The sequence below is a fragment of the Gorilla gorilla genome, chromosome 16 (genome assembly GCF_029281585.2).
Source record: "Gorilla gorilla gorilla isolate KB3781 chromosome 16, NHGRI_mGorGor1-v2.1_pri, whole genome shotgun sequence".
Taxonomy (NCBI): Eukaryota; Metazoa; Chordata; class Mammalia; order Primates; family Hominidae; genus Gorilla; species Gorilla gorilla.
Genome location: NC_073240.2, coordinates 69,047,473 through 69,068,798, shown reverse-complemented (window position 1 = coordinate 69,068,798; position 21,326 = coordinate 69,047,473). Strand labels below are relative to the sequence as shown.

The 21,326-nt window shown below is 46.8% G+C and overlaps 1 protein-coding gene across 3 annotated transcripts in view; it reads left to right on the top strand.

The window, feature by feature from the left end:
* The window catches only part of CLN6 (CLN6 transmembrane ER protein), a 58,740-nt gene that overhangs the window by 17,472 nt on the left and 19,942 nt on the right, over positions 1-21,326 (top strand). The window contains exon 1 of one of the 3 annotated variants that reach the window (XM_019010739.4): positions 19,332-19,573. The exons of 1 other annotated variant lie outside the window; for it this stretch is intronic. In XM_019010739.4, the coding sequence (XP_018866284.2) occupies positions 19,491-19,573 (83 nt within the window). In that variant the 5' untranslated portion in view covers positions 19,332-19,490. Of the gene's footprint in view, positions 1-19,331; positions 19,574-21,326 lie in introns of those variants that run through there. One more of the 3 variants, XM_004056384.5, reaches the window with a different exon arrangement.

The window sequence follows — 21,326 nt, the reverse complement described above, 5'->3', positions numbered from 1 at the left end:
AATGCAGGGTAATTTATTCACTAAATTCACTAAATTAAGCTAGTGAATTGTGTTATTCAAACCTTTCTTGACTCATCAATAATTGGGAGCATTGTATTGAAATACCCCACTATGTCTGTGGATTAGTCAATTTCATTTCATAATTCTATAAATTTTTATTTTATATATTTGGATGCTATTTTAGTAGGTACCCACAACTTTAGAACTATTACATCTTCCTGATAAATAAAACCTTTTATCATTGTATAAAGTCCTTATTTATCTCTTATAGTCTATTTTGTCAAATGACAATATAGTTACACCAACTTTCTTTTAACTTCAGGTTGGCACAAAAGTAATAGCAAAAACCACAATTTCTTTTTCACCAACCTAACAGTATTGCCTGTTATATCTTTTTTCCTCATTTTACTTTCATCTTTTCTGTGTCCTTTTATTTTAGGTATGTCTATTTTTTTAAATTTAGGCCTAAGAATGTGTCTTTTAGTTTATTGTTTAGTCCATTTATACTTATTGTGATTACTGATATATTTAGATTTTTACCATACCCTTTTTTGGCTTTCCATTTGTTTTCCTTTTTTAAACTTATTTTTTTCCTTTTTCTTCTGCATTGGGTTTTTGTTTTCTTATTCTATTTTACTTTTTACTGGTATGGAAGTTACACATTTTCTGTTTTTAATGATTACCCTTGAAATTTTACCATGCACATTTAACAACATCTAAAGTGAACAAATATTTGAACCTTCTCTAAGAAGAATACAAAGAACTTAGAACAGTCTAACTCTCCCCACCAACCTCGGGCCTTCTTCCCCCATCTATAAATATTATTGTCCAGTATTTGTTTCTGTCCTTTTTTAACCCCACAAATTATACACCATCATCACCTTTCATTATAAGTTTTTGCAGACAATTTTTGGAATTATTTACATACTTAATAATTGATTTGCTCATCATTCTTTCTTGCATTGCAATGATAAGTTATATATTTTTTGAAATGTTTCCCTTCTTCTGCGATCATTTTCCTTCCTCCTAAAGTATATCTTCCAGAAATTGTTTTAGTTAAGGCCTGTTAGTGGTAAAATTTCTCGGTTTTATTCTGAAATGTTCCTATTTCACCTTCATGTTTCTATTTTACATGCATTTTTGAAAGACAGTTTTGCTGGCACACAATTCTGGGTTAACTTTCTCTTAACACTTCGAAGATATTTTTCTGTCTTCTAAATTCACTGTTGCTGCCACCATATAGTTTTTGTTTCTTTGTAAACAAGGTTTCTTTTCTCTCTGGCTACTTTTAAGATCTTTGCTTTTGAAGCTTTGTGGTTTCTCTACACCATGTCCAGATGTGGGTTTCTTTCTTTTTTTTTTTTTTTTTTTTTTGAGACAGAGTCTCACTCTGTCGCCAGCTGGAGTGCAGTGGCGCGATCTGGACTCACTGCAACCTCCGACTCCCTGATTCAAGTGACTCTCCTGCCTCAGCCTCCCGAGTAGCTGGGATTACAGGCACGTGCCACCACACCCAGCTAATTTTTGTATTTTTAGTGGAGATAGGGTTTCACCATGTTGCCCAGGATGGTCTCAATCTCCTGACCTCATGATCTGCTTGCCTTGGCCTCCCAAAGTGCTGGGATTACAGGTGTGACCCACTTCTTTTTTTTGAGACAGAGTCTCATTCTGTCATCCATGCTGGAGTGCAGTGGCACAATCTTGGCTCACTGCAACCTCTGCCTCCCGGGTTCAAGTAATTCTCCTGCCTCAGCCTCCCGAGTACCTGGGACTACAGGCACCCACCACCACGCTCAGCTAATTTTTGTATTTTTAGTAGAGACGGGGTTTCACCATATTGGCCAGGCTGGTCTCGAACTCCTGACCTTGTGATCCCCCCGCCTCAGCCGCCCAAAGTGCTGGGATTACAGGCGTGTGCCACCACACCAGGCTGTGAGGCACTTCTTGATATGTGCTGTCTTTCTTTTATCTGTGGGCTCATGTCTTTTATTAGATCTGGAAATTCTTATCCAGTAGTTAGCTTTTCAAATATTGCTTCTCTCTTATTCTCTCTACTCTCTCCTTCTGGGATTCTGATTGGATATTTTTTAGACTTTCTCATTCTACCCTTTCTTCTCTTAACTCTTCCTTCATGTTTGTCATCTCCTTAGCAACCTGTGCTGCATTTTAGGTAATTTTGTCAATCTGTCTTTTGGTTTACCAATTCACTACTCAGCTTTATTTAATCTATTGTTTAGCCTGTCCACTGAGTTTTTGTTATTGTTTTGTTTTGTTTCATTTTGTTTTTAGAGATGGGGTCTCTGTTGCCCAAGCTGGAGTTTGGTGGCACAGTCGTGGCTCAATGCAGCCCCGACCTTTTGGGCTCAAGGGATCCCTCCAGCTTCAGCTTCCTCAGTAGCTGGAACTACAGGAGCATGCCACAACAGCGGCTACCTTTTTAATTTTTTTTTTTTTTTGTAGAGATAGGGGTCTCGCTATGTTGCCCAGGCTGGTCTTGAACTCCTAGCCTCAAGTGATCCTCCCACCCTGCCTCCCAAAGTGCTAGGATTACAGGTATGAGCCATTGTGCCTGGCCTCCATTCAGTTTTAATGTCAACAAATTGTTAAGCTCTAAAATTTGTATTTGCTTATTTTTCAGATATGTTTGATCAATTGCAAAGGTCTTTGCCTTATTTTCTTAAATAATAGCTTTATTGAGATATAATTCACATGTCATAAAATTCACCCTTTTGAAGTATATAATTCAGTGGTTTTTAGTATATTCACAGAAGTTGTGAAGTCATTACCACTACTTAATGCCAGAACAGTTATACCAACCCAAAGAGGAATCCTGTATCCGTTAGCCATCACTATCAACTTCCTTCTATCCCCATTATGTCTACTTTCTGTCTCTGTAGATTTGCCTATTCTGGACATTTCATATAAATGGCCTAATACAGCATATGGCCTTTTATGACTTGCATTTTTCACTTAGCATAATGTTTCCAAGGTTGAACCATGTTACATCAGTACTTAGTGCCTTCTTATAGCTGTATAATAGTCCACTGAATTTGTATACCATAATTTATTTATTTACAAGTTGATGGATTTTGGAGTTGTTCTCACTTGTTGGCTATTACGAATAATGCTCCTGTGAACATTCATGTTTAAGTTTTTCTGTGGACTTTTTTTTCAGAGCTCTTGGTCCTATACCTAAAAGCGGAGTTGCTGGGTCATGTACTAACTCTGTATTTAACAGTTTGAGGACCTGCTGGACTATTTTCCAAAGGGGCTGTGCCATTTTATAATCCCACCAGGAATATATGAAAGTTCCAATTTGTCCACATCTTCACCAACATGTGTTATTGTTTGTCTTTTTCATCCCTTGCTTTTTCCTGTGATACCATGTTTTATTTATTTAAACATTTCCTACCTAGTTATTTTAAATCTGCTATTCAATCATTTCAATAACCAAAAAGCTTAGGGCTCTAAATGTGTTATTTTTTGTCATCTGTTCTCATTCACGGTGGCTTGTTTTCTTCTGTGTTTGATACATTCCTGGAGAAATGCAAGGAAGGACTTTTGTTTCATTCATTGCTGTATTCCCATCATCTAGAACCATGACTGAAATCTAACAGGTGCTTAACAAATAGTTGTTGAATGAATAAATGGGTTCCAAGGACCTAAGCAGGAGAGTAAACCCCAAATAGCATGTACATTTGCTTCTTCCGGGTGCCAGGGTGTTGACAGATACAGAGCTATGTTAGCCTCTGTCAGTCAGTGTCTGGTTAGGAAAACAGAAGCCCTGTGCCCTATGTATTCCAAATGTATCCATCCGTGTCCAAACAAAGGACAGAAACTACACAGTGATTTAAACAAATTAAATTTAACATAAAGAAGCCAGGCGCAGTGGCTCACACCTGTAATCCCAGCACTTCAGGAGGCCAAGGTGGGTGGATCACTTGAGGTCAGGAGTTTGAGACCACCCTAGCCAACATGGTGAAACCCCATCTCTACTAAAAATACAAAAAAAATTAGCCGGGCATGTTGGTGCATACCTGTAATCCCAGCTACTTGGGAGGCTGAAGCAGGAGAATCACTTGAACCCAGGAGGCAAAGGTTGCATTGAGCCGAGATCGTGCCACTGCACTCCAGCCTGGGTGACAGAGCGAGTCTGTGTCTAAAAAAAATAAAATAAAATAAAAATAAATAAATAAATAAATAAATATCGATTAGTCGATGATTAAAAAGTAACTACAAGATGTCAAGAGAACTATAGGGCTAAGAGAAACTACCTAAGGTAGGACAAATTTTGAGAGGGCCCCCCTCCCCAGAGCTGGGGTTCAGACCTCATTGGAGATGTGGTTGCTGCCCACTGAATGGCAGAGAAGTTCACAAGGTGGCCTGGCCCAGAGCTTGTCCTCAGTCACTGGACAGGAAAGAAACAACCTTCTGGGGCCCAAATGACAATCAGGTAGGGGAGCATGCAGATGCAGAGGAGTTAAGGCACCACTGGGGACGGGAGACCTGAAGCAGCCACTGTCCATGTTGGAGGGCCACAGGCAGGTGACTACCAGGCCGGGCTGAGGCTTTGAGGTCACCGAGGTACTGTGTCCTGGATGCTTGACTGGGATAGTGCACCACCGGACGGCCTCTCACCCTCACCAGTCATCGAAGATACAGCGCCAGAGCCAGCAGGAGAAGCGTCTTCCTCTTCTAAATGGAATTCCGGGGCCTTCTACTGAAAAGGCTTGCTATGCTCACCATAAGGAGATACGTTTAAAGGAATTTTGCCCATTATCACAGAACAGGTATTAAAAAGTGAATTTGGAAACAAGAGGCAAGAAATACATCATTAGCATGCCAAGTACCTAGGTTTTGGATACAGGGAAATAGAGGTTTATACAACCATTGGGAGGCTGCGGGAGCAAAGGTAAGAGCCTGCCGCGGCACTTCAGTCGGCAGCACCCAAGTGGGTGGAACTCAAGGGCTTGCTCCGAGGCCGCTCTAATCTCAAGGGCCTCCGGGAGGCTCACACCTACTCACTCAGGTTGCAACACCACTGCAGCTGACAATCAAGAAGCACACCCAGAAGCTGCAGCGAATGCGTGTCTGTCTATGCGTCCGCCTGCAGCACCTGTGCAAACTTGCGGCCTCTCCCTTTCGCCTGCATTCCAGATCTCTCACAAGGGCTTCTCATTTGCAGGCTCTGCGGAAGCCCCACGTGGCAGAGGATTCTGGGAAATGTAGTTCCCGCCTTCTCTGCGACGCCGAGGAGACCTCAAAAGGGGATGGCAGTGACAATACGCAGTCCCTTAGAGAGACTTAAGCTTATGTGGAGTCTTGGGTCCAACCCCCCGACGTCGTCACTGGCCCCAGGGCAGGCTTCCCAGTAGCAGCCGACGTGAGCCTTTGCCCTGAAGGCAGCGCGACCTTTCCTTTGCGCTCCTTGGCTCCCTACCGCAGTCTCAGCGCCACGACTTTGTTGTTGTTGGTTTGATTTTAGTGGAGGGGAAGCGAGCAATGCATTAAAAGCATTTTTTGGGGGTCGGGGGGGAATCTGGGTGCGGTGGTTCACGTCTGTAATCCCAGCACTTTGGGAGGCCGAGGCAGGAGGACTGCTTGAGGCCAGGAGTTCCAGACCAACCTGTGCAACATAGCAAGACCCTATCTCTACCAAAAATGTAAAAATTAGTGAAGCATGATGGCACACGCCTGTACTCAGGAGGCAGAGGTGGGAGGGTGCCTTGAGCACAAGAGGTCAAGGCTGCAGTGAGCTATCATCGTGGCAGACAAAGGAAGACCCTGTGTTTTTTTGTGTTTTTTTTGGAGACGGAGTCTCGCTATGTCACCCAGGCTGGAGTGCAAGAGTGCAGTGGCACCATCTCGGCTCACTGAAACCTCCGCCTCCTGGTTTCAAGCAATTCTCCTGCTTCAGCCTCCCAAGTAGCTGGGATTACAGAAGCACGCCACCATGCCAGGCTAATTGTATTTTAGTAGAGACAGGGTTTCCCCATGTTGCCCAGGGTGGTCTCGAACTCCTGAGTTTAGGCAATCCGCCCGCCTCAGCCTCTCAAAGTGCTGAGATTACAGGCCTGAGCCACCGCGCCCGGCCGAAGACCCTGTCTTTTTTTTTTTTTTTTTTAAATAAAGCATTCTCCTAACCCCACCCCCAGGATCCAGTTGTTTTATGGGGAGGAAGCCCTTTAGATATTTTATTAATAGTTCAATCACTTCCAAAAACAGAAAATCCAGGCTACTTTAAAAAAATTATTCCCACTCAGAACATTCCTCTAAAGTCAGTGGAGTAATTTTGATTTCACTGCTTGCAACAGAAAAAAAAAACAACTGAAGACATAAGTGATTCAGACTTGTGACTGCATCACAGAGGCCTTTGAAGATCTAATGAAAGCTAGGGATTCCCGAAAAATATGTATGTATCCTCAACACACGTGGCATACAATTTCAAGCAGTTCAAAGATCGCTGACACCGATTTGTGGACCCTGTTCATGGAGAGTAAGAACCTGTTCAAAAAGAAATGAGGCTGGGCATGGTGGCTCATGCCTGTAATCCCAACACTTTGGGAGGCCGAGGCGGGCAGATCATGTGAGGTCAGGAGTTCGAGACCAACCTGGCCAAAATGGCGAAACTTGGTCTCTGCTAAAAAATACAAAAATTAGCCAGGCACAGTGGTGCACGCCTGCAGTCCCAGGTACTCGGGAGGCTGAGGCATGAGAATCGCTTGAACCTGGGAGGCAGAGGTTGCAGTAAGCTAAGATAGAACCACTGCACTCCAGCCTGGGTGACAGAGCGAGACTCCGTCTCAAAAAAAAAAAGAAAAGAAAAAGAAATTAGGAGTTATATACAAAATCTCAGCCTGCATTTTTTTAAAATTTCCAACTTTTAGGTTCAGGGGTACATGTACAGGATGTGCAGGTTTGTTACACAGGTAAATGTGTGCCATGGTGGTTTGCTGCACAGATCATCCCATCGTCCAGGTATTAAGCCCAGCATCCATTAGCTATTCTTCCTGATGCTCTCCCTCTTCCTACCCCCTACCCTCCAACAGGCCCCATGTGTCCATGTGTTCTCATCATTTAGCTCCCACTTATGAGAACATGCAGTATTTGGGTTTTTGTTCCTGCATTAGTTTGCTAAGAATAATGGTCTCTAGCTCCATCCATGTCCCTGCAAAGGACATAATCTCATCCCTTTTTATGGCTGCCTAGTATTCCATGGTGTATTTGTAACACATTTTCTATAACCAGTATATCATTGATGGGCATTTAGGTTGATTCCATGTCTTTGCTATTGTGAATAGTGCTGCAATGAACATATGCATGCATGTATCTTTATAATAAACACTCCCGCCAACAATGTAAAAGCCTTCCTTCTTCTCAACCTCACCAGTATCTGTTGTTTTTTGAGTTTTTATAATAATAGCCATTCTGATTGGTGTGAGATGGTATCTCACTGTGGTTTTGATTTGCATTTCTCTAATGATCAGTAATGTTGAGCTCTTTTTTGTATGTTTGTTGGCTACATGTATGTCTTCTTTTGAAAAGTGTCTGTTCATGTCCTTTGCCCACTTTTGGGGTTCTTTGTTTTTCTCTTGTAAATTTGTTTAAGTTCCTTATAGATGCTGGATATTAGAACTTTGTCAGATGTGTAGACTGCAAAAATTTTCTCCCATTCTGGAGGTTGTCTGCTTACTGTGTTGATAGTTTCTTTTGCTGTGCAGAAACTCTTTAGTTTAATTAGATCCCATTTGCCAATTTTTGCTTTCGTTGCGATCGCTTTTGGCATCTTCGTCATGAAACATTTGCCTGTGCCTATATCCTGAATGGTATTGCCTAGGTTTTCTTCCAGGGTTTTTATAGTTTGGGTTTCACATTTAAGTCTTTAATCTATCTTGAGTTAATTTTTGTATATGGTGTAAGGAAGGAGTCAGTTTCAATTTTCTGTATTTGGCTAGCCAGTTCTCCCAGCACCATTTATTAAGTAGGGAATCCCTTCTCCATTGCTTTTTTTTGTCAGGTTTTTAAAGATCAGATGGTCATAGGTGTGAGGTCTTACTTCTGGGTTCTCTATTCTGTTTCATTGGTCTATGTGTCTGCTTTTGTATCAGTACCATGCTGTTTTGGTTACTGTAGCCCTGTAGTATAGTTTGAAGTCAGGTAGCATGATGCTTCCAGCTTTGTTCTTTTTTCTTAGGATTGTCTTGGCTATTTGAACTATTTTTTTGGTTCCATGTGAATTTTAAAATAGTTTTTACTAATTCTGTGAAGAATGTCAATGGTAGTTTAATGGAATATAATTGAATCCATAAATTGCTTTGGGCAATATGGCCATTTTCACAATATTAATTTTTCCTATCTATGAGCATGGAATGTTTTTCCATTTGTTTGTGTCATCTCTGATTTCTTGAGCAGTGGTTTGTAGTTCTCCTTGAAGAGGTCCTTCACTTCCCTTGTTAGCTGTATTCCTAGGTATTTTATTCTTTTTGTGGCAATTGTGAAAGGAAGTTCATTCATGATTTGGTTCCAGCTTGCCTGTTGTTGGTGTATAGACATGCTAGCAATTTTTGCACATTGATTTTGTATCCTGAGACTTTGCTGAAGTTGCTTATCAGCCTAAGAAGCTTTTGCAGCCCAGCTTTTATAAATAATCCAAAGCCATTTGAATTTTTTTCCCAGGGCTTTTCTTAACACACAAAAGCATTTCTAATAAAATGTACAGTAGGCTGGGCACGGTGGCTCACACCTGTAATCCCAGCACTTTGGGAGGCCAAGATGAGCAGATCACCTGAGATCAGGAGTTCAAGACTAGCCTGGCCAACATGGTGAAACCTCATCTGTACTAAAAATACAAAAAAATCAGTGGGGCATGGTGGCGGGTGCCTGTAATCCCAGCTACTTGGAAGGCTGAGGCAAGAGAATTGCTTGAACCCGGGAGGCAGAGGTTGCAGTGAGCCAAGATTGCGCCACTGCACCCAAGTCTGGGCAACAAGAGCAAAAACTCCATCTCCACACACACACACAAAAAAACAAGTTCATCATTCACCATTGTTAGCATATTGGTTTTAAATTTTATTGAAGACATAGTAAAGTTTGTCATGTTGCATAAAAAATTTTGCAGTGGAATAGGCCTGCTTGTGTAATTAATATCTACCATGTGTTCAGGCCTGTCTCATAAACACTGAGCATAGTTTTACTAACAAAGTATTATAAGGGTATCTATTTGTAATAACTTTATTTATATGAGATTTTTATCATCTGTGTCAAGATCTGAATCAGTAACAAACTCCCAACTCAAACAGTGTTTTTATGAGGAAAGCACCATCTTATGCAGTGGTCAGTTTACTCAGCTGTTTTCAGAACTGCCCTGGGTGAAAAACTGGATTGCCTTGTTTCATGCATGATAGACTTGGTTCTCCAGGACACAGGAGCAGCATAGCAGAAAGACCCAGGAGTCCACTCTGGCTTCTGCCAGGTTGCCTTGAACAGGTTAAGTCCCATCTCCAAGTTTCTGTTTAATCATCTGTCACGGAGCAATGCCAATGACCATGGAGCGGTTGGGGGAGCACAGTCAGGGTTGCAGGAAATATTGGTTCTGTGTATGCTTTATCTTGGTACAGCTTAACAAATGCCTATTCACTACCTGGGTAACTGAGAACTGCCTCTGGTTAATTGCACAGCTAGAGAAAGGGATCCTGCTTTGTCTGCTGGGTCCATTTAGAATTATAACTTGCCCATTGTTTGATAGGGGATCCTGTAGCCAAACAAATGAATAGTTAATTTAAACTCAGACAACTGGGGCTTTTTGCTTTAGGTAGAAACCTTATTCCCAGACAGTCCATACATTATGTATAGACTGCCTTGACCTGATTCTGTTCTTGGCACTCAGGCTAGGGCCCAACACAGGAAAATCCTGGAAGGGCAAGGGAGCATGAGAGATAGGGTCAGGGGTGGATGACCTAGTTTAAAGCTTTCCTCTCACATTGCAGCAATGAAAAATCTCCAGGCCATGAGAGTTACATGCTCAACTTGATTCTCTCCATCAAGAGGATATTACTATGGTTACCTACTGCTATAAACCCAGAAGGGAATCTTTCCTGACTGCTACTACCAGGCAGAGTATCTGAAGTTTTTAAGATTAAAGATCTGTATTAGTCAGGGTTCTCTAGAGGGACAGAACTAATAGGGTATATATATATATATTCATTTGTTTGGCTACAGGATCCCCCATCAAACAATGGGCAAGTTATAATTCTAAATGGACCCAGCAGACAAAGCGGGATCCCTTTCTATAGCTGTGCAATTAACCAGAGGCAGTTCTCAGTTACCCAATTAGTGAATAGGCATTTGTTAAGCTGTACCAGGATAAGGCATATACAGAACCAATATGTCCTGCAACCCTGACTGTGCTCCACTTACCACTCCATGAGCATATATATATATATATAGAGAGAGAGAGAGAGAGTGAGAGAGAGAGAGAGAGAGAGAGAGAGGAGTTTATTAAATATTAGCTCACACAATCACAAGGTCCCACAGTAGGTTGTCTGCAAGTTGAGGGGCAAGGAGAGCCACTCTGAGTCCCTAAACTGAAGAACTTGGAGTCTGGTGTTTGAGGGCAGTAAGCATCCAGCACGGGAGAAAGATGTAGGCTGAGAGGCTAGGTCAGTCTGGTCTTTTCATGTATTTCTGCCTGCTTTATATTCTAGCTGTGCTGGCAGCTAATTAGATGGTGCCCCCCTAGATTAAAAGTGGGTCTGCATTCCCCAGCTCACTGACTCAAATGTTAATCTCCTTTGGCAACACCCTCACAGACACACCCAGGATCAATACTTTGCATCCTTCAATCCAATCAAGTTAACACTCAGTATTAACCATCACAAGATCATTTGGCATGGTATAGCTGCTTTGGAAAGCAGTGTGCAGTGTCCTGTGAAGTTAAACATATCCTCACTGTATGACCCAGCCATTCCATTTCTAGGTATTCACTGGAGATAAATGAAACGTGTTCACACAGAAACTTGTCAGTGATGTGCTCCTAGCAGCTTAATCATACTAGCCCCAAAGTGGAAACAATTCAAATGCCCTTCAACTGCTGCCTGGATTAGCAAACTGTAGTACATCCATACAATAGAATTCTACTCAATAACAACAAGAACTGAGCTCTTGACACAGCATGCATGAATCTCAAAAGCACCAGACTAAGTGAAAGCATCCAGAGAAAGCTGCAAGATTCCAGGAATATGAAATTTAAGAAAAGGCAAAACATTGATGACAGAAAGATCAGTGTCTGCCAGGAGCTTGAGGGTGGTAGAAGGACTAACATTAGCCGCCACAAGATTAAAAATTACGGTTTACGAGTCATGCAGCTGGAGGCTACAAGATTCTGACCCTCCCTAAAATGCTCCTAAGATCAGCGCTTGAGATATTTGGCAGACCCTGCACTTGATGAGTCAGCTGGCACCATCCAGATCAATAAACTGGCTCATCTGATCTTGTGGGCCCCACCCAGGAACTGACTCACCGCAAGAAGACAGCTCCGACTCTCTGTGATTTTATCCCTGACCAATCAGCACTCCTGGCTCACTGGCTTCCCCTGACCCACCAAGTTATCCTTAAAAACTCTGCTCCCCAAATGCTTGGGGAGACTGATTTGAGTAATAATAAAACTCTGGTCTCCCACGCAGCTGGCTCTGCATGGCTCTCTTTCTCTATTGCAATTCCCGTCTTGATGAACCAGCTCTGTCTAGGCAGCCGGCAAGGTGAACCCCTTGGGCGGTTACACCATCTCATCCTCCCGAGTAGCTGGCACTACAGATGCATGCCATCACACCTGGCTAATTATTTTTGTATTTTTTGTAGAGACGGGTTTTTGCCATGTTGCTCAGGCTGGTCTCAAACTCCCAAGCTCAAGTGATCCTCTCACCTCAGCCTCCCAAAGTGCTAGCATTACAGGCATGAGCCACTGCCCCTGGCCAGAATTATTATTATTATTATTATTATTATTATTATTATTACATTGAGACAGGATCTCACTCTGTACCCCAGGCTGGGGTGCAATGGCACAATCTCGGTTCACTGTAGCCTCGACCTCCTGGGCTCAAGTGATCCTCCCACCTCAGCCTCCCAAGTAGCTGGGACTACAGGCCTGTGCCACTGCACCCAGATAATTTTTGGGGTTTTTTGGTTGCTGTTTTGGGGTGTTTTATTTTTTGGTAGAGATGGGGTTTTATCGTGTTGCCCAAGCTGGTCTCGAACTCCTGGGCTTAAGCTATCTGCCTACCTCAGCCTCCCAAAGTGCTGGGACTACAAGCAAGAGCCACTGCGACTGGTCAAGGAACTATTCTTTATCATGACTGTGGCAGTGGCTACATAAGAATATACATTTGCCAAAACTCACCAAATCATACTTAAAAATTTTTATTTTATGTAGATTATGCCTTAATAAAGCCAATTTACTTTTAATGATGTGACTTGAGGCTATTGTGTTTATCTCTTAGTAAAACCTGAGACTAGTGAAGTCTACCTGAATTTGTTCTTAGACTCATTTTCTAGGCAGGTCAGTGGGCTTCAGAAGAATTCTGGCCAGGCGCAGTGGCTCACACCTGTAATCCTAGCACTTTGGGAGGCCAAAGCGGGTGCATCACCTGAAGTCAGGAGTTTGAGACTAGCCTGGCCAATGTGGCGAAACCTTGTCTCTACTGAAAATACAAAAATTAGCCAGACATGTTGGTGTGTAATCCCAGCTACTCAGGAGGCTGAGGCAGGAGACTTGCTTGAACCCGGGGGACAGAGGTTGCAGTGAGCTGAGATCACACCATTGCACTCCAGCTTGGGCAACAAGAGCGAAACTCATTCTCAAAGAGTGAAACTCGTTCTCACTTAGCTTCTAAGTGAGGCTTCTAAAACCAGAACTTTATATGGTGTTTTCTGCTTCAAGAGTCCATAGAATCAAAGCCCAGAAAGAAATTCAGGGCCACTCCTATGATCTGAAGAGGGGTAACCTGAACCACCTGGTGGGGCTGGAGGGGACCCAGGAAGTCCTCCAGACACCCTCCATATTGGTGCTGAACTTTTAGTCTTACCACTTCCTCTGGATTAAAAATTGCCTTTCCAGAGCATCCCACGTTTCTTGCCATCAGAACAACAACAGTTATCAGGCTTCTACCACTTTATTTGAGCCTCCCAATAACCCTGGAGGATGTTGCTGTGATCATGCCCATTTTATAGATAAAGAAACCAAGGCTCGGAGAATCTGGTTGGCGTTTCCAGGATTACATAGCCCTGAATTAACCTAGATGGGACCATATTATTATTATTTTTATTTTAGAGACCAGGTCTTGTTCTGTTGCCCAGGCTGAAGTGCAGTGGCATGCATCATAGTTCGCTGTTACCTCATATTCCTGGCCTCCAGTGATCTCCCATCTCAGCCTCCTGAGTAGCTGGTATTACAGGTGTGTGCCATCACATCCAGCTAATATTTTAATTTTTTGCAGAGACGAGGTCTCACTATGTTGCTCAGGCTGGTCTTGAACTCCTGGCCTCAAGCAACCCTCCCACCTCGGCCTCCCAAAGTGCTGAGCTTACAGGCATGAGCCTCCATGTCCTGCCAAAATTCTCTAAAGACTAACAGCTGTGGGTCTCCTGTAGCACTCTAATAAGTCATTAAATTCCAAAATTTGGAATTTTGCAAATTTGACTATACAGAGCTCAGGTTGACAATTCTGAAACAATTTCAAAGCAGATATTACTCGTGGCTCACCGTGGCTGTGGAAAGACCTCCCTCCAGCCTCCATGGCCTCTCCGTTCAGGCAGTTGTGTGGTGGTTTTTGGAGAATGCAGGTCCCAGAGGCAGGCTGCCCAGGTCCACCTGTGACTACACCATGGACAGGCTGTGTGGTTTGGGGTAGATGACTCAGCTTCTTTGTACCTGAGTTAACTCATCTATGAGCAGGAGCCAAGGTTAGCGCTATCCCTCAGGGCTACTGTGAGGATTAAATGAGATAATACACATTAAGCACTGAGATCAGGGTTTAGCACGCAGGAATTGTACAATAAATGTCTATTGGTTTTGTTTGTTTTGTTTTATTCTTTTTTTGTTTTGTTTTAGACAGAATCTCACTCTGTCACCCAGGCTGGTGTGCAGTGGCACAATCTTGGCTCACTGCAACTTCCGTCTCCCGGGTTCAAGCAATTCTCCTGCCTCAGCCTCCCGAGTAGCTGGGATTACAGGCACCTGCCACCATGCCCAGCTAATTGTTGTATTTTTAGTAGAGACGGAGTTTCACCATGTTGGCCAGGCTGGTCTCAAACTCCCGACCTCAAATGATCTGCTCACCTTGGCCTCTCAAAGTGCTGGGATTACATGCGTGAGCCACCGCGCCCAGCCTTTGTCAACTGTTAAGAGTGAAAGAAATTATAAGGAAAAAGAAATGATAAGGAAAAGAGTGGAGGGCTCTGGGAGCCTCTCAGCTTCTCCTAGCTCTCAGCAGCAGATGGGAGGGGAACGGGCTAGCAGAGAGCAATTCAGCTCTGGGCTGTCATGGGGACAGCAGGCTTCTGGGCAGGGTCTGAATTTATAGCCACATGTAGAAGGCAGTGATCTCTTCCATTAATGGGTGGAAATAGAGCCCTATATTAGTGATTTTGTTCAAGTTGCAAACTCAGGGTCGTGAACTGTACACTTCTCCTTCCCTTGGCTGTCTGGTTAGAGAAGAAGCAGCCATATCGGTACACTGCCTGGCTCAGGCTCAAGCCATCCAATCAGAATCCCTCCGCGGGAATTTTGAATTGGGCCCAGAAGAGGCCAACCACATTCTGCTTATCTCTTGGATGGAAGAAAGATAAACTTGGGAGCTGCTGACTGAGGCCATCGGCTGCTGTATTTCCTGGAAAGCCAGGAAAGCCAGTCTGCAGGGAGAAAGAGAGAAGGATGACATGGAAACAGTGTTGTGGATGGTGCCTTCCTGGGCTCCCAAAGTCCCAGCTCCATTCTCAGTTCCTGAGGCCCAACTGCATCCTTATGCTTAGATTCCCTAAGACACCCCTAAATCCTTGTAATAGAAATCCCCTTTTGTCATCAACCTGTCCCCCGTTGCTTCTAGTAATCACAACCACAAGAATCTGAATTAAAGCAACCTGGGGACCTTCTCTCTCCCCACAGTGTGACTTTTGGTCACCCTCCCAGCTTCTTCAGCCAGATGGGGAGTGTCCTGCAGGCAATACCAGTTGACACAGAAAGACAGTCTCCATCTTCCCCCAGTGCCCCAGTCCCCTGCTGTCTGTCCTTGTGCAGCCTTCTCACTGTGCACAGTCTTGTTGCCCACACTTAGAGATCCCCTAGTCAGGCCCCTCCTGACTGCCTCTCTCCAAAGTAACTGAGTTTTCCTGGTCCCACTTCCTCTGTCTGCCTTCTGGAGTCCCAGCCTCTGGATCCAGGAGTCTGTGTGTCATGTCTCTCAGATGGTAGCTGCAGTCTAGCAGGGGCCTTCAAAGCCTTCTGGTGGCAGGGCAGTGTGGGAAGATGTTTTGAAGAAAGAGAAATTTTCAAAAGCTCTTAAGAGACTGGATAGAAAGGGTACTGGATTAGGAGTGGAGACTGGATTCTGGCCTGGCTTGGCTTCTAACTCGCTGTGTGGCTTTAGGCTTCATTTTCCGCAGCTGCAGAATGATGAAATTAGGCAAGATCACAGGCTTTCCAGGGAGCCCTTTGGAGGTGACTTGGCCATGGCCTTGTAACCATAAGGGGAGAAGAGATGGCACCTGCTTCTCTTCACTCAGGGCACCCCCCACCCCTTAGGTGTTTCATACATTGAGCATGCTGGAAAGATCTTTGTCTTAGCCCAGGTTTCCAAAGAAGCAGAGCAGGGCAGCGTGTATGGTGTATGCTAACACTGTATTGGGGAGTGCGGTGGCTGGGAAGGAGAAGTGAGGACAAGGGGGAGTGAGACAGAGGAGAAGGGAGGGCACACAAGAGAGTGCACTGTGGAGCTGGCCACCACTCCGTCTGGACGGATGCTAGACCTTACAGGACCTTCTTTATTATTTATTTATTTATTTTGAGACTGAGCCTTGCTCTGTCGCCTGGACTAGAGTGCAGTGGCGTGATCTCGGCTCACTGCAACCTCTGCCTCCTGGGTTCATGCAATTTCTCCTGCCTCAGCCTCCCAAGTAGCTGGGATTACAGGCACATGCCATGACACCCAGTTCGTTTTTGTATTTTTAGTAGAGACAGGGTTTCACCATGTTGGTCAGGCTGGTCTTGAACTCCTGACCTCACGTGGTCCACCCGCCTCGGCCTCCCAACGTGCTGGGATTACAGGTGTGAGCCACTGCGCATGGCCCAAGACCTTCTTTAAAGTGGCTGTGTGAACTCGGAACTCAGGCCAGTCTGTCCAGAAAGAGGAAGAGAGAAAAATTTATTTGCTAATCCCTGTCTCTTGCTGGTCAAAGTTCACTCCATGGAGTGTCCAACACTCCTGCACTTCTGAGGCCAAGGGTGTGAGGCCAAGGAGAGAGGAGGTGCAGTTGACTTCTGCCTGGGTGAAGTCAGTTGTCACAGCAGCTGGACAAAACAAGTGGCAAGGAGCTGGAAGACTGGTGTGTCTAACGGATCTTAGGCGATACATTTAAAAGTATCTGATACAGGCCTGGTGCAGTGGCTCACGCCTGCAATCCCAGCACTTTGAGAGACTAAGTGGGCAGATCACAAAGTCAGTAGATCAAGACCAGCCTGGCTAACATGGTGAAACCCCATCTCTACTAAAAATATAAAAAATTAGCCAGGCGTGGTGGTGCATGCCTGTAGTCCCAGCTACTTGGGAGGCTGAGGCAGGAGAATCACTTCAACTGGGGAGGCAGAGGTTGCAGCGAGCCGAGATCGTGCCATTGCACTCCAGCCTGGGTGACAGAGCAAGACTCCGTCTCAAAAAAAAAAAAAAAAAAAAATCGGATACAGCTATAATTGAAAAGTAGCGGGAACCTCTACTAAAAGAAAAGTCAAAACCACCAAGATGCATAATACCAAAGGACCCTCTCGGCTGAAAGATTTCTTGATGCTGGCCACTGACATTGCAGCTCAGAGAGCTGAGACTAGACTCCCTTCTGATGTGCAGGGCCCATGTTCTCAGATAATCACAAACAAGATCCTGAAAATGTGTACCCCTCAGCTTTACTCTATCCTCCTCACCCAAATTTCCATGCAATTTAAAGAGCTAATGAAGATGGTATTTTTAAAGTGTCCTGGTGGGATGGGAAACAGAGGGGGCTGATAATCCCACCGGACAGGGAGAATTCTCATCTTGTTCATTCAGAAAGGCCCAGCCCCCTGCCAGGTTGGACTCCCCTCCCCTCAAGGAGCAGCAGCGGACTCCAGAAAGAAGGCAGATGTGTTTGTATTTAAGAGATTGGAGGATTAAATGAGCTAGAGAGAGGCTCCCTCCACACGGCCTCATCCTCTGATGGCTGGAAGCCCACCTCTTGAGTGTTATTAAATCGATGATGACATCATGGGCACTGCATGCCCCTCCCTCTGGAGCCCAGCAGGCTTGCAAAGCCTGCAGAGGATAAGAAATTGGGGTCAGAGCGGGAAGCCTCAATCCTTCTTGTCTGGTGTATACCGATATCGATGTGTAGATCAGATTCACCAGAATTAAATCTGGGGCCCGGTCTGAGTGCTGTCCTTGGCTGACCCTTGGGCACACTACTTCAGCTCAGGGCCTAGGTTTTTCTCTGCTACAAAACAGAGACAATCACCTGTTCTCCTTACGACCTGGTGTGTGTGGATCAAATGAAACAAGGAAAGCTTTAAAGCAAATGTGTTTTTCAGGGGACCGGGGGCGGGGGGGGGGGGGGATTGAGGTGTGGCCTGTGGGCTGCTAGAGCCCAGGATGGGGCTGATGGAAAATGACTCCCAGGCAGGCAGTCCTAGCCTCCCACAGCCAAGAAAGGACATGCAGGTTCTGACCAAAGGGGAAAGAAATAAATCCAATAAAAATCTCCCAAGAAGAAAGACAGGAAAGAAAATAGAATGGAAATAAGCATAGCTCAGACCCCTCATGGTCCGGGAAGCAGACCAAGGATACTGGGCAGGGGAATGGCACATTGCATTTGCATCTGAGGCACATCCCTTCCAAGAGGCACATCCCTTCTGCAGCGGCTTGAGGTCTGGGTGAGAGGAGACAGGACTGGAGACCTGCACATGTCGTGTGCGCCTGGTGTAGCACGGGGGTGGTGGGGAGAATGGGAGTTGGTTGCAGTTGTTCTAGTTAGCGGCCTGGGCTGCTGACAGTGACCGTGGGAAGGAGACAGTTTGTGACATTGAGAGTGGTGTGGAAGGTAACCTTTCTGTGGAGGGAAACCTCAGGTCCCGAGACGGCCTATTGTAAATAACTAGTCCACCAGTGCCGGGCTCTCTGCTAAGAGTTTCATATAGTCATCACAACTCCAATGTAGTAGATGCAATAGGCATCTTCTTGTTACAGATGAGTAAACTGAAGCTGTGAGGGGTTGAGCCATTTGCCCGCGTCACAGCTAGTTCAAAGTGGTACCACTAATGAAGTCCTGGCAATCTGCCCTGCAGGCTGTTCTCAGGTTTGACCTTTGGTTCTGTTTTTCACTTGAGGACGCTGTCCCCTTAGGTTCTGTCTGTCATGTATGCTCCGGTGACTCACGAGCCTGTCCACTGGGTTCCCAGGTCTCGCCTCAGCTTCAGACCACCGGTCCAACAGCCTTCCTGACCCACCTCAAGCTTAATGCGTTCAAAGATGAATCTTTATTTACACGAAATCTGCTCCAGCCCACTTCCCGGGGGGTGCCTCCACTATCCACCCAGGGGCAGAATCCGGCCACTGCCTGAACTCTTCTCCCCTCACCCCCCACATCCAGAGTCCCAGTCACCATACCTCTCACACGACTCTAGATGTCACCAACTCGCTCCTTCCCACTGTCACGGCCAGCCCCTCACTAGAACATCTGCAACCCACGTGCTGCACCACGCGGGTGCTACACGTGCAGGTCTCCAGTCCTGCCTCCTCTCCTCCATCCGAAAGAACAAGGGAAATCCCACATCACCCTCTGCCCCGGGGAGCATTTAAATCAGCGTAGTCTATCTCCAGGTCGCTACCCCGCCCCAGCCCAACACCCAGGCCTCAGTCACGCTAGGCAGAGATTCCCGTACCTAGGCAGGCAAGGGACCCTAACACATCCCAGCCCGCTGGTGGTCACGCGCGCAGCCCGGACAGGCCAGCAGCCCCCGCCCCGCGAGGACGCCACACTCGCAGCGCCCGGCCCTCCCCTAGCGGAGCCCGCCCCGCCTCTCTCCGCCCCGCCCCGCCCCGGGCCCGCAGCCCCGCCCGTTCCTCCCGAGGGCCGCGCGCTCTCGCCGGCCCGTCCCGAACCGCCCCGCGCTGGGAATTTGCGGCGGCCTCCGCCGGGGCAGCCGAGCTGAACCGGTCTCTTCCTCGGAAAGGCAGGGCCGAGGGGCCCGCGGGGCAGCCATGGAGGCGACGCGGAGGCGGCAGCACCTGGGAGCGGCGGGCGGCCCAGGCGCGCAGCTGGGCGCCTCCTTCCTGCAGGCCAGGTGGGCGCGCGCCGGGGTGAGAGGGCGGGCTAGGCGCATGTGCGCTGGGGCCTCGGGACCCGCCACGTGACGCTCCTAGGGCTGCCGGGCGGGAACCTCGAGTGCGGCGCTGGCCGGGGCGGGGCGGGGCGGAGCGCGGGGGGCTCGGAGGCGCGCTACCGTGGCGGCGGTGCCCCCGCGTTTCCTTCTCTGCCTGGGGAGCCTGGGGCCCACCGAGGCTCGGCCTCCCCGCTTCGCCGTTGCTTGAGTGGGAGGAGCGCCCGCCCGAAGTTTGGGGTTTTCCTCCCTTCCCGCGCTCCAGCGACCCGGGCTGGCGCCGGGACAGCCGCTGCGCTGGGAGAGCTCCCCAGGGCGGTGGGGACACACACCTCGTCACTCAGACCCCCAACTTATCCGCAAGTTCCGGGCGCCACCTCCGCGTTCTCGGGGTCCCTCCAGCCCTGAGTAGGACTTGATTCTGTCATTTATCAGGAGGCTGTCTGCTTGACCTGGGGCACCCAAGAATGTGCGAATGTAATGGAAGAGACAGCGGAGAAGGGCGGAAGCTGCCGTCCAGAGAATGAATGAGGAGCCCTTCTCAATTTTTGGTTTATCTCGTTGGGACGAGCAGAGCTCCATTCTACCTTCGTCCCGTTTTACTGACCAGAAACATTTACTGCATTCAGCAGGCATTCTTTAAGCGCCTGTGGTATGCCCAGCGCTGTGCCAGGCAGTAAGGGGGTAGGCAGGGTGAAGGTGGGAGAGGCTTACCGTCCTGTAGGGACCAGGAGAGACAGAGCCCAAGTGGGAGTGAGCGGTCATCTTGGAGGGCTTCATGGAGGAAGTGGCACTTGAGCTGAGTCTCAGAGGACTTGGTAGGGGACCCAGGGAAGACAGGCTGTTCCATCTAGGGAAACAGTGGGGAAGGGCAAGGAGTTTAGTGGTGCTGGAGCTTTCCGGCTGTAAAAGAAAGTGACAGGAGGATGCAGACTGATTGTGAAGGGCCTTTAATTGCAGCAAGTCTAGGACTCGAGTTGAGGACCTAGAGTGCAAAACTTAGGGGTAGGCGCACTGCCGTGACCGTGAGTGCCGCCTCAAATGTTGGACCTTGGAGGCCTTGCTTGTCTCACCCTAGTTCCTGTCCTAGGTGACAGGTTAAGGACACAGTCTTTATCCCATAGGCACTGGGGAGTCGTGGGAAGTTTCTGAGCACTAGCATGCGCAAAGTCCTTGTTAGGAAGTTTTTGGTACGACCTGGATGAAGGGAGAAGTCTGAGCGCTTGGGCTGAGGTGAGGGATGGCTCGTTTCTGCTGCTGAGGACATGCGGGCTGAGCAGCTGTGGACTGTGTCCGTTTTCACTTAGAAACAATGTACTGGCCATAGACCGCATACTGTAGCTCACCTGTCTCCCTCGGCCTGTGAGTTAAGTATTATTTTACTGATGAGGAAATAGGCTTAGATGGGCTGAGGAGCCTGACTGGCTGAGTCCCCGGGCTGTCTGCCCCACGCCGTGTCCAGTGGTTTCATCTCTGCTGTGACCCAACCCATTTACCAGCTCCCCTCTTCCAGGCAGCCTCTTCTGCCTGCGGGATGTCTCTGTTCCGAATCCTTGCCAAGTTGGGGGTCACTGACTGCCCTGAACTGTGACAGCCCAATGGGAACAGCCTGTGGGTCTCAGATATGGTCACCACTTTATCTCCTGTGTGGGGCTCCCATGTCTAGCATCTTACTCAGTCTTGACAATGAGCTGCCAGATGTCACTTCCAATGTACA